We start from the raw sequence: 15,843 nt of genomic DNA on the forward strand, positions 1-15,843 counted from the left end.
TATACCACCAGAATGGAGAGGCTGTACTCCCTTTTTTGTTGGACCAGAATTGCCTATTGGTTTGTACATTAACAACATATTCTGTCCATTGAATATGGTAACATGTAAAGTAATACGGAATGCTCTTTCATCTCTTTATTTTATTCCACCAAAATGTAAAACTTATTTTCAGCAGTTTCAATTAAATGAAATTAAGTGGGAAATTATTTTCAAGTTACCATTTAGAGTTACCATTGAAACAAAACTCCAAGAATTCCAGTGGAAACTAAATCATAATGTTTTATTTACGAATACTATGCTTCACTGTATGAGACCTCCTCTCGTCACCTCTAGCCTTTGTTCTTTTTGTCATAATAGCAATGAAACTCTAACACATTTATTCGTTACATGCAAGTATGTTACTGTCCTTTGGACATCAATATGTAATAGATGAGGTGAATTTTTAAATACCCCAGACACCTTCACAGATATTCAAATTTTACTGGGCGATGATCAGTTCTCAAGTTTATTGAACCATATCATTATTATAACTAAACAAATTATTTATTCCTGTAAATTAAATGGCACTTCACCTTCATTTCGTCTGGTAGAAAAAAAAGTAATGGAAACAAAAGAAATGGAATATTGTATATGTAGTAAAAATAGCACTATCGAATTGTTTCAGGTGAAGTGGGGTAATTTTACCTAATGTTGGTTTATGCATCTTTCAATTTTCAATCCACAATTTTTTTCAATACAATTGGAGTTACATGGTAATCTGTCTTCATTATTTGTTGATTTTGTTTTGTTTTCCTATTTGTTTTGTTTATTACTGTATTTACTGTATTTATTAAAGTCCTGTAATTTTTTTTGTTATGGGTAATAAAAAATATTTATCAAAAAAAAAAAAAAACTGGCAATGGGACATCCCATTATATTTTCCTCCCGTGCAACAACGCAACTGGGTCTATGGGATATGTAAAGATATTTTATTTTTATTTTTGATATTCTATAATAGTTGTCCCAAATGTATAAATAAATTTCAACTTACAATTTCATGGAAAACACCCTTCTTAGTTTAGATTTCTTTTTCTTGGGTGTACATTCTTGACTCGATAGCATATGTAGTGTGGAATCAGATGGTGTTTTCGGTATGGCATGTTTTGACTCGTAATCCATCGGCAGATTAGACATAGACCTGGGAGACCCAAGACTACTGGATTTTGTTTTTCTTACTCGATGTCTGCCACTAGAGTTGGAGCTGGTTCTTCCTAAAAATGGCAACGTCTTGGAATCTGAGCTAATATTGTTTGTCTCCTGAAAAAATAAAACATGTAATTAAATTCAGAAATGTTTATACTTTTGTTAACTGTTATATTCATCAAAATTCTGTTTATCATATTCTGTATTTTTCCAACAAAATAAAAATATTTTTCAACAAATTTATCGATCATCATCATCATAATATGTCTGAATAGTTGAACATTATTTTTGCAGAAAAATTGCAAATTCAATCAAATAATCTTTGGATACTGTGCATTTGTGAACTAACTAGAAAAAAAAAGTTTTTCATTAAGATATACACTCAACATGGTGAATGTTATTATATTTCAGATGCTAGTTTCAAGGACAGACAATTCTGACTTCATGTACCAAGACTAAGCAGGAAAACAACGCCCTCTAGTGGTGAAAAATAAAAAAATTCAGAAGGGAATCCATAAATGATTACGACCAGCATATTCAATTTACTATATTTAGTCTATTAGAAGCGCATTTTTAAAAGAAGCGTACATGTAACTGAAAAGATCATCTGGTTGTCAACTATTAAAGGGGCACTTACGAAAGTACATTGTGTGTTTAAATAGAGCAAACTTGATACAATATAAAAAGATGACAATGTAGATAGAGGGTACATCTTTGCATGATACTTAAAACCACTAGCAACATTATAGTCAGTGGATAAAAAACACCCAAATATTTTCACTTCCAAATGCCAGGGCTATATACTGCCCCTACAAGGTCATCTTATTTTTAAGCTGGGAGAACTGAACATTAAAATCAGATGAAACATTCTTTTTTTCAAATTATTTTATTACCAACACTTCATTGGTCTGCTCATGATCCCAAAGTATATTTATATATATTTTATTTTCAGTTCTTAAACTTGATATACTTACTTGCTCTTGAGTGGGTCTGCGATCCACCAGTGGTTTCTTGACAACGACTTCACTGTCTGATTCTGGCATCTTGAATACTTCATCATCATCAAATGGTGAACTTCCACCTTCATTACCATCAAATTCCTTTTGGTGAATCATTTGTGATAGATTGTGCAGAATAATTATCATAATCATATTCAAATACATACCACAGAATACTGCACCAGATTGGACCACACCAATACTGCACCAGACTGGCACACACCTATACTGCTCCTGACTGGCACACACCAATACTGCACCAGATTGGCACACACCAATACTGCACCAGACTGACACACACCATAACTGCACCAGACTGGCACACACCAACACTGCACCAGACTGGCACACACCAATACTGCACCAGACTGGCACACACCAATACTGCACCAGACTGGCACACACCAATATTGTACCAGACTGGCATACACCAATACTGTACCAGACTGGCACACACCAATACTGTACCAGACTGGCACACACCAATACTGTACCAGACTGGCACACACCAATACTGTACCAGACTGGCACACACCAATACCACACATACCGGACTGGCACACACCAACACTGAAACGAACTGGTGCACACCAATACTGAGCCAGACTAGTGCACCAATATTGCACCAGACTGGCACACACCAAATCTGGTAAGAATTACCAATAGCTAAGAACAAGGCAGGTAATGCTCACCTCTGAGATTGTTATAACATTAAACTTTAACTGAACACAACCAGATCTGATCTTTCTCAAAGAAAACCATGTAGGACCAGCCTAGGATAAAGAGAAGTACATTCGTTCATTTTTAAAATTAAGAATAGCTCTGCCTTAATGTGACAGCACTACTTTCACCGTGACTAGCATACACTGAAGACTTACATGTGAGTAGGATTTCACTTCATCTAATGTAAAACCAATGCAGCCAAGAAAGTCTCTTTTAAAGAATGGATCACGATCCCATACGTTCTGAAAAACAAAAATAAATGTAATTTCATCTAATCTATTGAATTACAATGTTCTTACAATCATTAAACAATCATGTATGGGTGTTCTTAAATTCTCTTTCTCACATCCCAGATACTGAAAATGAATGAATTATTCAAAAGTTGTTAATTTCGCTGTTTATAAATAAACAGGACTATTTTGTGAATTTGTGATGAAAAGAGGGAAGTGGTGGTGAAAAGGTTAACAGACCAGCTAAAAGTAAATTAAAAATTCGCAATCAAATTTATAATCAGGACATGGTGAAAACTTGAAATTAGATTTGTTAATTGATAATGATTGAGTATTTAAATTAGTAGGGTTGTTACAGGGTTTCTGAGAATTTGTTGGACAGTCAGTTAGCAAGAAAGCTTGCAACACTGCAAAGCAATTGTTGTTTGTGTTATTCTAGATTTGATGGTACTGTTTGATCAACAGATGTGTTATCAGGGATTCTCTCATTCATAGATGTAGTCAATGTGACGATTACAAATACTGTCTCATGTACATAACCAATAGCAGTAAGCTATTCATTATTTTGAAATGGTGCTGTGAAGTCTAGATTGAACGACAACCAGTCTTGTAAGGGAAAAAACTCAAAAAGACTGCCCTCTACAGGTAATACTTACAATATCCAATACTTCATCGTCATTTGGTAATTCCATGGTAACACTTTCCTCCCAGACAGGAGATAATGAGTTTTTAATCGTTGATGTTTTGAATTTCAGATGACTTTTAATTTTAACTTCACAGTATGGATCGCTATAGCCTATGAAACAAAAGCATGGATGCTGAAATTCAGCAACGGCGTGTGGCTTGGGTGACGATTATACGGGTCACGTAAATCCAGTCTGACATATCAAGGGAGCTTAGGAGATCTCAGCATGCTAGTTTATTATACACAGAAGGGTGTATTTAAGAGGTTTCAGAATTCAAACCACGCACTGCTGTGATATGCTTTTAACACAACATGGATGTCAGTATTACCTCGTTCCTTGACAACATAAATCATGATTATGGCATGATTATGGCAGTCAGGTCTCCATGGCAGTATTCTGCCCGAGTCAAAATACTATTGCCAAGAAACTTCTGACACGAATATATCTTGCAAACACCATAATTCATACGCTTGAAACAAAATGTTACCGGCAATATAACTTTAAGCGGGGCATTTGAGCATGTAGGTAAGAATATGTTGAATTTTCAAAGAAAATGACAAATATTAAGTGATATCCTCATCATGTTCATTATAATGAAAATTATGATATATGCTAATTGGTCACCATATGTACGTAAATTTTGCACAATCCTGGGAGATGCTCGAGACAAAAGTGCACTGGTTATATTTATACTGCATGTACACCAAAATACTACATTCATTTTTAAAATGTCATCTTTAGAAACAAACAACTGAGAATGAGACTAAATTATTCATGAAGCAAAAAAAAAACACATCAAAATGAATGAAGGTGTTTTAGCAAAAGATCAGACAATGTTGCAGATTAGAGAGCTACTCATCTACAACAACATAGCTGGAATATTCATTCATTATTAACAAATCACTATGGCAACACTGAAACAACACTGTGATTATTCTGGTACAATTCAAAGGTTTGAGAGCTGCATGCGATATGGTACTGTAAAATACTTTATTTTTGCTTGGAATTTATTTTCGCTGAAGGGTTGATTCCGAGAAAATAAAATCCAGCGAATATACTTTTTACCCTATATTTCACATTCAACTTATCAAAAATCAGTGAAAATAAATTCCATACAAAACGCCCAAAAAGCCTTTTCAGCGAAAATTAATTCCAGCTAAAATAAAGTATTTCACAGTACTTGATTTCTCTTTTATTATTACTCACCATTGCGATCCTTAGCAACAAGATCCTTTGCTCGAACAATAGTCAACTCCAGAATTCCTCGTCCTATTGCAATCACATAAAAAGGCATGTATTAATTATCATGACAATGGATTTAACACAAATAATTAAACTATATACTTTCACACACAACAAAATAATAAACTGCATAAAATGACTGCATGAATGTGACCCACACAATACACAATAACTTTCTCATGTACCCCAAAGAAAAACTGAACACAAATTTAGGTTAAAATGAGTAGAAGTGATAAAATCAAAGAAAGCTTAGAAAGAACTCCCATGTGCTGAGAACACTGGAAACATATGAAACATTCAATTTATAATTTAAGATTAGCCTTTCAAACAAGAAGCTTGGCAACTTATATTTTTTTGCTAATTGAGATTGAAAACAATAAGATGCACATTCATATAATAATTACAGAAAATAAATTCAATTTTACATCTGTGGTTTAAATGATCTAAATCATTCCAGAGCACCTCTACCACAAGTTCAATTTAAATCTGATTTTTTGAGATATCATGCACATTCTGCAGATTAGACAATTAGTTTGCTCAAATTTAATCCAAAACTAATCAAGTCTTTAGAATGTCATGGCACATATACATGTACCAAGTTTTACTGAAAAGCAATTTAATAATTGGTTTTTGAGATATAGGTAGAAAATGTGTTAATTATTGTGCAACTAAGCGATTACTATGCACAGATTTCAACACAAAACTAATTTATATATATATATAGTCTGTTTCAGGGCACATATGTATCAAGTTTCATTATTGGAAAGCTGAGAATAAAACTATTATGCAAATTAGGTTAATTATCATGGATGTTTATAAACCCAAAACTAATTAGATTGTCGCAATCTCATTGAAATAAGTTGATATGTACTTGAGATATTGATGGAAAAGCTAAAAAACTGACCACAGGCCATCTATGTACCAAGTTTCATTGAAATGGGATCATTTGTATTTAAGATAGCAGAGTAAAAGCCGAACATTTGCTAATTATGGAAATTAGGTGATTAATATGTACGGATTTTTACTCAAAACAAATCAGCAGAAACGAAAAAATTGACTAACACACAACTGCAAAAACTCCAATTGTGTCAAAAAATGATTTAAATGAAAATTTATCCAAAATTTTCTGTACACAGACTTATCTCATGTTCATTTTTCAGACTTCCATGATTTAATTCCTTTCATGTAATAAATTATTTACCACTCCTTTGAGAGAAATCTAATCCACTATTTCTTAATCCCAGGATAAGACGGAGATGATTAAAGTAAGAATTTGACTTACCAAGGTTCAATACTGATGCTTTACATGGAGATGACCTTCCAGCAGTCATCAAAGTTTTCTGAAATTGACAATGAAATAAAAAAATTAAAAATTTTCTTGTTTAATTCCAGGCTTCAAGCCATTGATTTTTTTTTAGCTCAGTATAAATTCTTTGTTTTGTGTTTTTGAGTATATTTAATGGTGTGAACAATTTGTAATTGTAAATAAATTATCAGTTTTGATTTGAGTTTTTGATTCTAAAAAAAAAACACAGTAAATACTGTAAAATCTGTATTGGCAGCCTTGGCTTCTATTAAAATGGTACAATACAACAGAAGGGATTCGGCTACTATTAGAGCATCGTATGAGAAATGGTGAATTTTTGGGTCTCAATTGTTCAAAAAAATGGGTGCGACTTCTATTAGGAATGCGGCTTCTAATACAGATTTTATGGTACAGTTTTATTATTTCTACACACATATATCTATTTGTATGTATTTTGTCAGTTGAAATATACTTTGTTTAAAAAAAGTTGTACTGTACGGATCATATACATGCTAGATATTATTTGGTGATTTAACAACGAATGAAATATGTGAAAACAGATTGAGTTTTGCCAATAAGTACAGGTAATGTCCTATTTTATCATAAAATAAACCTGCTAAAATAAAATAAAATGTTGCATTAACCTTTTCATCACCGGACTTTCTCACCCAAATTTTACTGTACTTTTTACTTATATTCTTTAATATTTCTGGAAATGAACTCTAATTTCAACAACAGACAAAATTTTGGTCAATTTTAATTTTTTACTCAAAACATTTGGCTATTTTTGTCCCAATCTTCTGAAGATGCAGACTATAAACAGAACTATTTTGTGAATTGTGAAGAAAAGAGGGAACTGGTGGTGAAAAAGGTAAAACATTAATCGGAAAAATGATATACCGGTACTGGTAGTTTTAACAAACTGGGTTTTAAATTTATACAGTATAACACCTTGCTTGGCAAGTCATCCTTGATGACAGTTCAGATGATAAGACACTTACAGCAGCCGATGTTATCATGTTAGCACTTTTTTTTTTCAATCTTGGACTGTAAGCTATATCTTCATCACCTGCACAAATCAACTCTGGGTTGCTACGACCAAGTTTCTCTGCAAATATGAATTAGTGTAATTTGTAGGTGAAGTATATGTACGAATCAGTGAACATTTGACTTGGGTTCTAAAGACATACAGTCAAAAATCACTAAATCATCATAGTCAAAAAACATTGTAGCAACAAGGTACTGTAGTACCTACTAAGTTTACCTAAAAAGACCCAATGAAATTTTCATGGCTCGGAAGTTTTTTTTCTTCAGAATTTTACCTGAATAAATTTTCTTCTTGCTTTTTGTAGCGATATTCACTTAGTAGCAAAATTTTGCCTGTAGGTGGCGCTATAACCAATCATGCATGCATTTACACACTCACATTAGCATACGCAAATATTTTACAGTCTCTTACCTGACTCAGCTACTGATGGTACATGCCTAAAAACAGCCGATACACATAACGTACCCAATTTGTTACCCATCACAGCGCCACCAACCATTCCAAATCCAAGCGGTAAATTCTTACGAATTACTTGAGGATTTTCCTAAATGACACAATGACAAGATTTCTTGAGTATGATTTAAATCAGACTTTCTTGCCCAAATTATTCTAAAATTTCCAGAAATGAACCCTAATTTTGGAGCAAACAGACAAAATTTGAGGCAATTTTCAGTTTTCACTAAAAACAATCTGGGCTATTTTTGTCTCAATCTGAAGGAAAGTGCAGACTATAAATGTGCATATTTTGTAAATGTGTGATGAAAAGAGGGAGCTGGTGGTGAAAACAGAAATGACATAAATAAATGTTTTTGTAAATCTTTAAAATTGACAATGAATACAACTAGGTAACTTCACAATTTCTACAGGATACTGTCAAATTAATTGACAAATTGTATTAAAGCAGTCAGCCATATTAACTCAAGTAGCATTAGGCCACAATTAAATAAAGGCAGAATTCTCACTCTCTTAGATAAGATATATGTATACATAACAGTTACACAGGTAAGTATGAGTATTAATTTATTAGACAATTGACCTATTAAACTAGGGCAGAAGGAGGTGCCATCCAACAACTGTAAAATACTTTATTTTCATTTGGAATTTTTTTTTCGCTGAAGAATGATACAGTGAAAATAAAATCTAGCGAATATACCTTTTTTCTATATTTTACATTAAACTTGTCAAAAATCAGTGAAAATAAATTCCATACAAAACACCTAAAAAGTCTTTTCAGCGAAAATTAATTCCAGATAAAATAAAGTATTTTACAGTATTCCAAAAAATATCACTCAACAGAGTCATTAAATTACAAACCTTATTAACTAGTCATAGCCTAGGACACAGGTGCCATCCAAATATTTCAAAAAAATATCTATCACTGGCTATTAAGTCATTAAATTAAAGGTATTCTTAACAAGTCCAATGTGTTTCAACATTAAAAGCCTACCAGTTTTAAAGCGAGCACAAAACAGAGCTGATCCAAATCACAAAAAAACAGAATACACTGATGGTTGTTATATACCTTTGTAAGGGAGAGATTACATGATCCTAAAAAGTCATTGTCAGTTATTTTCCTCCCATCCCAGTCATAGACAAGAAATGAGATGGTTGCTGCAGTGTAATCTGCCACAAAGAACTCCATACTGTATTCCCATTTAGGGTTCAATGTCTGACAGATGTAGTGTGTTGTTTTCACCTGAAATACACAAATCAAGAAGGAACACCAGTGAAAATAAAGCAGACATAATAATTTCTGAATTTCCTAAACTTTTAACGATAATTTATTTCAGTCATAGAAAACATTCAAGTGCCACCAAATTTTACAGTTTCACATAAAATGGTTGCAGTTTTTAAGCCTAGCACTGTTTTATTTGGAAAAGTACAACTCAATTTCACTGAGAATCCTACTTTATACATATTTATTGATCATTTATTTTTAATTGTTTATGTTTTTTCTAAAAACATATTTACTTTATTGTAATCAATTTAATGTACAATGTCAATAAAGTTTACTTTACATATCAATACCCTAGGGTGACCAGGTTGCATTTTACATCATCACGTATTCTGAGGCATGAAATAAAGTAATCCCAAAAACGTTACAGTAAAAAAAACAGTTCATACACAGTTATTTGTCTCATACTCAATTAAATGTGTTGTTGATTCCAATATATTCATTGTTGTTTAAAGTTACAGTAGCATTGGTTACGATTACGACAACATGGACAGTGTTTTGAACATGAATAATGTGAGGTTTTGAACATGAACAGGTGCTGGGAGGGCGAACATGGATTGGGTGGGTGTTCCAGCAAGGGTAAGAGGAGTTTTCCCAACAAGGACAGTGCAGGGTTTCGAACGTGGATAGTGGAGTGGGGCACGTTGTTTGTGTGGGATTTTCTACATGGATAGTGTGTGGTTTTCAACATGAATAGTGTGGGGTTTTCCACATGAATTGTATGGGGTTTTCAACATAGATAGTGTGGGGTTTTCAACATGGATATAGTTGGGGTTTTCAACGTGGATAATATGGGGTTTTCAACATGGATATAGTGTGGGGTTTTAAACATAAATAGTGTGAGGTTTTAAACATAAATAGTGTGAGGTTTTCAACATAAATAGTGTGGGGTTTTCAACATAGATAGTGTGGGGTTTTCAACATGGATATAGTTGGGGTTTTCAACGTGGATAATATGGGGTTTTCAACATGAATATAGTTGGGGTTTTATCATGGATATAGTGGGGGTTTTCAACATGGATGTAGTTGGGGTTTTCAACATGGATGTAGTTGGGGTTTTCAACATGGATGTAGTGGGGGGTTTCAACATGGATAAAGTGGGGGGTTTTCAACATTGATATAGTGGGGGGTTTTCAACATGGATAGTGTGGGGTTTTCAACATAGATAGTGTGGGGTTTTCAATATGAATATAGTGTGGAGTTTTCAACATGGATATAGTGGTTTTTTTTCAACATGGATAGTGGGAGGGGGGTTTCCAACATGGATATAGTGTGGGGTTTTCAACATGGATAGTGTGGGGTTTTCAACAAGGATAGTGTGGGGTTTTCAACATGGATAGTGTGTGGTTTTCAATATGGATAGTGTGGGGTTTTCAACATGGATAGTGTGGGGTACGTTTAAACATGAATAGTGTGGGTTTTCAACGTGGATAGTGTGGGGTTTTCAACATGAATAGTGAGGGGTTTTCAACATGGATAGTGTGGGGTTTTCAACATGGATATACAAATGTAGGGGGGTCAACATGGATAAAGTGGGGGGGGGGTTCAACATGGATATAGTGGGGGAGTGTTTCAACATGGATAGTGGGGGGTCCCAACATGGATATAGTGTGGGGTTTTCAACATGGATATAGTGTGGGGTTTTCAACATGGATATGGGGGGGGGGTCATTATGGATAGTGTGGGGTTTTCAACATGGATAGTGAGGGGTTTTCAACATGATATAGTGGGGGGGGGTTCTCAACATGATATAGTGGGGGCTTCTCAACATGGATATACAAATGTAGGGGGGTCAACATGGATATAGTGGGGGGTTTTCAACATGGATATAGTGTGGGGTTTTCAACATGGATAATGTGGGGTTTTCAACATGGATAGCGTCGGGTACGTTTAAACATGAATAGTGTGGGGTTTTCAACGTGGATAGTGTGGGGTTTTCAACATGAATAGTGAGGGGTTTTCAACATGGATAGTGTGGGGTTTTCAACATGGATAGCGTCGGGTACGTTTAAACATGAATAGTGTGGGGTTTTCAACGTGGATAGTGTGGGGTTTTCAACATGAATAGTGAGGGGTTTTCAACATGGATAGTGTGGGGTTTTCAACATGGATATAGTGGGGAGTTCTCAACATGATATAGTGGGGGGTTCTCAACATGGATATAGAAATGTAGGGGGTCAACATGGATAAAGTGGGGGTTTCAACATGAATATAGTGGGGGGAGTGTTTCAACATGGATAGTGGGGGCTTCAACTTGGATAGAAGGGGGTCCCAACATGGATATAGTGGGGGGTTTTCAACATGGATATAGTGTGGGGTTTTCATTATGGATAGTGAGGGGTTTTCAACATGATATAGTGGGGGGGTTCTCAACATGATATAGTGGGGGCTTCTCAACATGGATATAGTGGGGGGGGTTCAACATGGATATAGTGGGGGGGGGGTGTTCCAACATGGATAGTGGGGGTCCCAACATGAATATAGTGTGGGGTTTTCAACATGGATATGGTGTGGGGTTTTCAACATGGATATAGTGTGGGGTTTTCAACATGGATATGGGGGGGGTTCCCAACAAGGATGCAGTGGGGGCTTCAACTTGGATAGAGGGGGGTCCCAACATGGATATAGTGTGGGGTTTTCAACATGGATATAGTGTGGGGTTTCCAACATGGATATAGTGGGGGGGGGGTTTCCAACATGGATAGAGAGGGAGTCCCAACATGGATATAGTGTGGGGTTTCCAACATGGATATAGTGTGGAGTTTTCAACATGGATATAGTGGGGGATTCAGCATGGATACAGTGGGGGGTTCCAACATGGATAGTGTGGGGTTTTTCAACATGAATAGTGTGGGGTTTTCAACATGGATAGTGTGGGGTTTACAACATGGATAGTGTGAGGTTTTCAATATGGATAGTGTGAGGTTTTCAATATGGATATAGTGGGGGTTTTCAACATGGATATAGTGTAGGGTTTTAAAATGGATAGTGTACCGGGTTTTCAACATGGATAGTGGGGGGATTTCAACATGAATAGTGTGGGGGTATTCAACATAGATAGTGTTGGGTTTTCAGCATGGATATACTGGGGGTTTTTAACATGGATATAGTGTGGGGTTTTCAACATGGATATAGTGAGGGGTTTTCAACATGAAGAGTGGGGGGGGTTACAATATGGATAGCGTGGGATTTTCAACATGGATATAGTGGGGTTTTCGACAAGGATAGTGTGGGGTTTTCAACATGGATAGTGTAGGGTTTTCAACATGGATAGTGTAGGGTTTTCAACATGGATAGTGTGGGGTTTTCAACATGGATAGTGTGGGGGTTTTCAACATGGATATAGTGGGGGGTTCAGCATGGATACAGTGGGGGGTTCCAACATGGATAGTGTGGGGTTTTCAACATGGATATAGTGTGGAGTTTTCAACATGGATATAGTGGGGGGGGGTCCCAGCATGGATACAGTGGGGGGGGGTTCCAACATGGATAGTGTGAGGTTTTTCAACATGAATAGTGTGGGGTTTTCAACATGGATAGTGTGGGGTTTACAACATGGATAGTGTGGGGTTTACAACATGGATAGTGTGAGGTTTTCAATATGGATATAGTGGGGGTTTTCAACATGGATATAGTGTAGGGTTTTAAAATGGATAGTGTACAGGGTTTTCAACATGGATAGTGGGGGGATTTCAACATGAATAGTGTGGGGGTATTCAACATAGATAGTGTGGGGTTTTCAGCATGGATATACTGGGGGTTTTTAACATGGATATAGTGTGGGGTTTTCAACATGGATATAGTGAGGGGTTTTCAACATGAAGAGTGGGGGGTTTACAATATGGATAGTGTTTGATTTTCAACATGGATAAAGTGGGGTTTTCTACAAGGATAGTGTGGGGTTTTCAACATGGATAGTGTAGGGTTTTCAAAATGGATAGAGTGGGGTTTTCAACATGGATAGTGTGGGGTTTTCAACATGGATAGTGTGGGGTTTTCAACATGGATATAGTGGGGTTTTCAACATGGATATAGTGTGGGGTTGTTAGCATGAATAGTGAAAGCTTTTCAACACTATCAAACTGGAAATTTTCATCAGTACCTAACCATTCCCGAAGTACCAAACACTTTTGGAAAAAGAACCGTCCTTTCGTTACAATGCAGGTACATTGTTTATTAGGACAGAAACAAAGTTTGGCAATGATAAACAAGACTGTATTCCAGAAGCATTGGATATAATTGATTTGAATAAAATCATACAAATTGAACCAAAACAAGCATAGATTTCGTCCTTAAAAAAAAATCTCCCACTTAGATTAGAGAGCTGAAAGAATTTACCCCCCCCCTTTTTAAATCCTTGATGAGACTGAATATTGTTCATATGTTATCAGAATTTCATGAAAGAATGATTAAATAAATTTATACTAAACAAGAATTAACAGAAATTAGTATTACCTACTCTGCTATTTAATAAGCTCTCTCACCTTTTGCCTGTTGTTAAACACAATCACATATGGATCTGACTTTCCAGTGCGGTCCATTGCAAGAAGATTACTGCCGCTGTGCACACAGATATACATCACCCCAGCTAACTGACCATCCATTATAGGAGGTAACGCATCAATATTATCCAAACTTATAGATTCTAGTGGGGTGTATTCCATCAAAAGTGACAGCTTTATTTGCTTCTTTTGTAAAGTTATCTCAATACTGAAAAAAAAAACAATAATATAAATATTATTAATAAAAATTATAATATGCAAAAAATAATAATTTGTTTCTATTATTAAGACCTATTATGATGCAAACATAAAAAAATGATTTTCAGTCTCCAAGTTTGATAATCTTTCAATAGATAACCCTGCAGCAACACATAAAACATAGCTTTCTGCAAGATGAACACCAGTCAGCATATCATGAAACAGGTTCAGTGTAGATAAGCCATGATTAATGTGGCGTCTTAAAGACTGTGACTTAATCTGCTTTGGGCGTTAAGTGAGCCGATTATTCAATCAATTAACTGTTACAAAGAAGACGTCTGTCATCTCCCGGACAGTAGAGCACCTTTTCTGTTAACATCTAGATATAACCATCCCTACATGATGTGTGTCAGACAAACAATTTGTATTTATTAGATACATACAAATCAGCAGTTGAAGAAGTTTAATTTTGAATTCCACTGGAGAATTGCTGTTACTCAGTTTAATGATCTCAAGTCAGACTGTGTGTTCAGTCATCATTATCTCATTAGTTTGTGATAGTCAATTCCACGTACTTGCATACTAACTAAACTAAAGTGTTGTTTAGCCATTTTGTATATAAGTACTGTTAAAATACTTTATTTTCGCTTGGAATTAATTTTTTGCTATTTTCGCTGAAGGAGTGATTCAGTGAAAATGAAATCCAGTGAATATACCTTTTTTCCTATATTTTACATTCAACTCATCAAACATCAGTGAAAATAAATTTCATAGAAAACACCCAAAATGTCTTTTCAGCGAAAATTAAATCCAGCTAAAATAAAGTATTCTACAGTAGTCTATATATAATGCTTATCAAACGCAATTATTGGAAGTGCAAATGTATATGCAAGGTTTTACTGCAATTATGTATATTCCTACGTTATATCTATTATCACCAGCATTCCCACGACACAGGTACTCTGATCATTTTAATCATGAATGATTAGGATACACATATCACCTCAATAATCAATTAATATCTGGTGATCAGGGAAAATGTTGACACATTAGCCAACAGATAAATCAGAGTAAAAACTATTCACATATCAATTACATGTGATGAACATAAAATGGGAAGATTTATTTCCTGAGTCAGAAGAGAAGAAATCTTCATTTCAATTAAATATAATATCCACTTATCATCTCAAGCATCAAACGTATGATTAACTACTGGCTGAAAATAAAACATATGGATGAAACCACTCTGATCTCTGAGGCCTACAAACTTGGCACCAATTTGGACAAAGAAAACGTCAGTAATTGGACCACAGGCATAAAAAAATTACTGAACCTTTTAGAAATTAGTGATGTTTGCGAAAAAACCAGTATTATCCCATTAGCTACAAAAAAACTAAAAAATATGTTTGAGAAACACTGCACAGAAACAATGCATAATGACAATAAAGGCACTAATCACAAAAATAAACTTCGTACCTACAGACAGCTGAAAACTGATTTTGCACTTGAAAAATACCTTGAAATTATTAATAACCCCATCCACAGATCATCTATGACTAAACTGAGGATAAGTGCCCACATACTTCAGATTGAAGTTGGGCGATATCACAACATAGATGTCTTAAATAGAACATGCCCTGTCTGTGACTCCAATGAAATTGAAGATGAAGAACACTTCCTCTTCAATTGTAACCAGTACAAATTTGAAAGAGATGCTTTGTTTGAAAACGTAAACTTATCCGGTAATCTGAAAGCACTTCTCAATAACAAAAATTCTGAAACCGTCGAAGCAATTGCCAAGTTTATCAGCGACTGTTTCAATAAAAGAGAGAATTTCATGAAAAGCAATTTACCAGCTGCCTCAAAATAACACCAAAAAAATATTTATATAATAATATTTTCACAGTATTACTATTTATTTCTTTTTTATTATTATTATTACTTATGTATTTTATTGTTCCTTATATCCTTATTGTATTCTAATCTAGATCCC

At 34.9% G+C, this 15,843-nt stretch overlaps 1 protein-coding gene across 2 annotated transcripts in view; it reads right to left on the reverse strand.

Annotated features, from left to right (window-relative positions):
* LOC102802144 (uncharacterized) overlaps window positions 1–15,843 on the reverse strand; it is a 49,307-nt gene that overhangs the window by 5,168 nt on the left and 28,296 nt on the right. For both annotated transcript variants that reach the window (XM_085491536.1, XM_085491540.1), the window contains 11 exons: window positions 13,635–13,860; window positions 8,938–9,111; window positions 7,827–7,959; window positions 7,369–7,475; window positions 6,344–6,401; window positions 5,026–5,088; window positions 3,790–3,929; window positions 3,059–3,145; window positions 2,873–2,953; window positions 2,157–2,282; window positions 1,031–1,296 (listed from right to left, as the gene is read on the reverse strand). In XM_085491536.1, coding sequence (XP_085347662.1) covers window positions 1,031–1,296; window positions 2,157–2,282; window positions 2,873–2,953; window positions 3,059–3,145; window positions 3,790–3,929; window positions 5,026–5,088; window positions 6,344–6,401; window positions 7,369–7,475; window positions 7,827–7,959; window positions 8,938–9,111; window positions 13,635–13,860 — 1,461 coding nt within the window. The remainder of the gene's footprint in view (window positions 1–1,030; window positions 1,297–2,156; window positions 2,283–2,872; window positions 2,954–3,058; window positions 3,146–3,789; window positions 3,930–5,025; window positions 5,089–6,343; window positions 6,402–7,368; window positions 7,476–7,826; window positions 7,960–8,937; window positions 9,112–13,634; window positions 13,861–15,843) is intronic.

The sequence above is a fragment of the Saccoglossus kowalevskii genome, chromosome 2 (assembly GCF_978046115.1).
Source record: "Saccoglossus kowalevskii chromosome 2, keSacKowa6.1, whole genome shotgun sequence".
Classification (NCBI taxonomy): domain Eukaryota; kingdom Metazoa; phylum Hemichordata; class Enteropneusta; family Harrimaniidae; genus Saccoglossus; species Saccoglossus kowalevskii.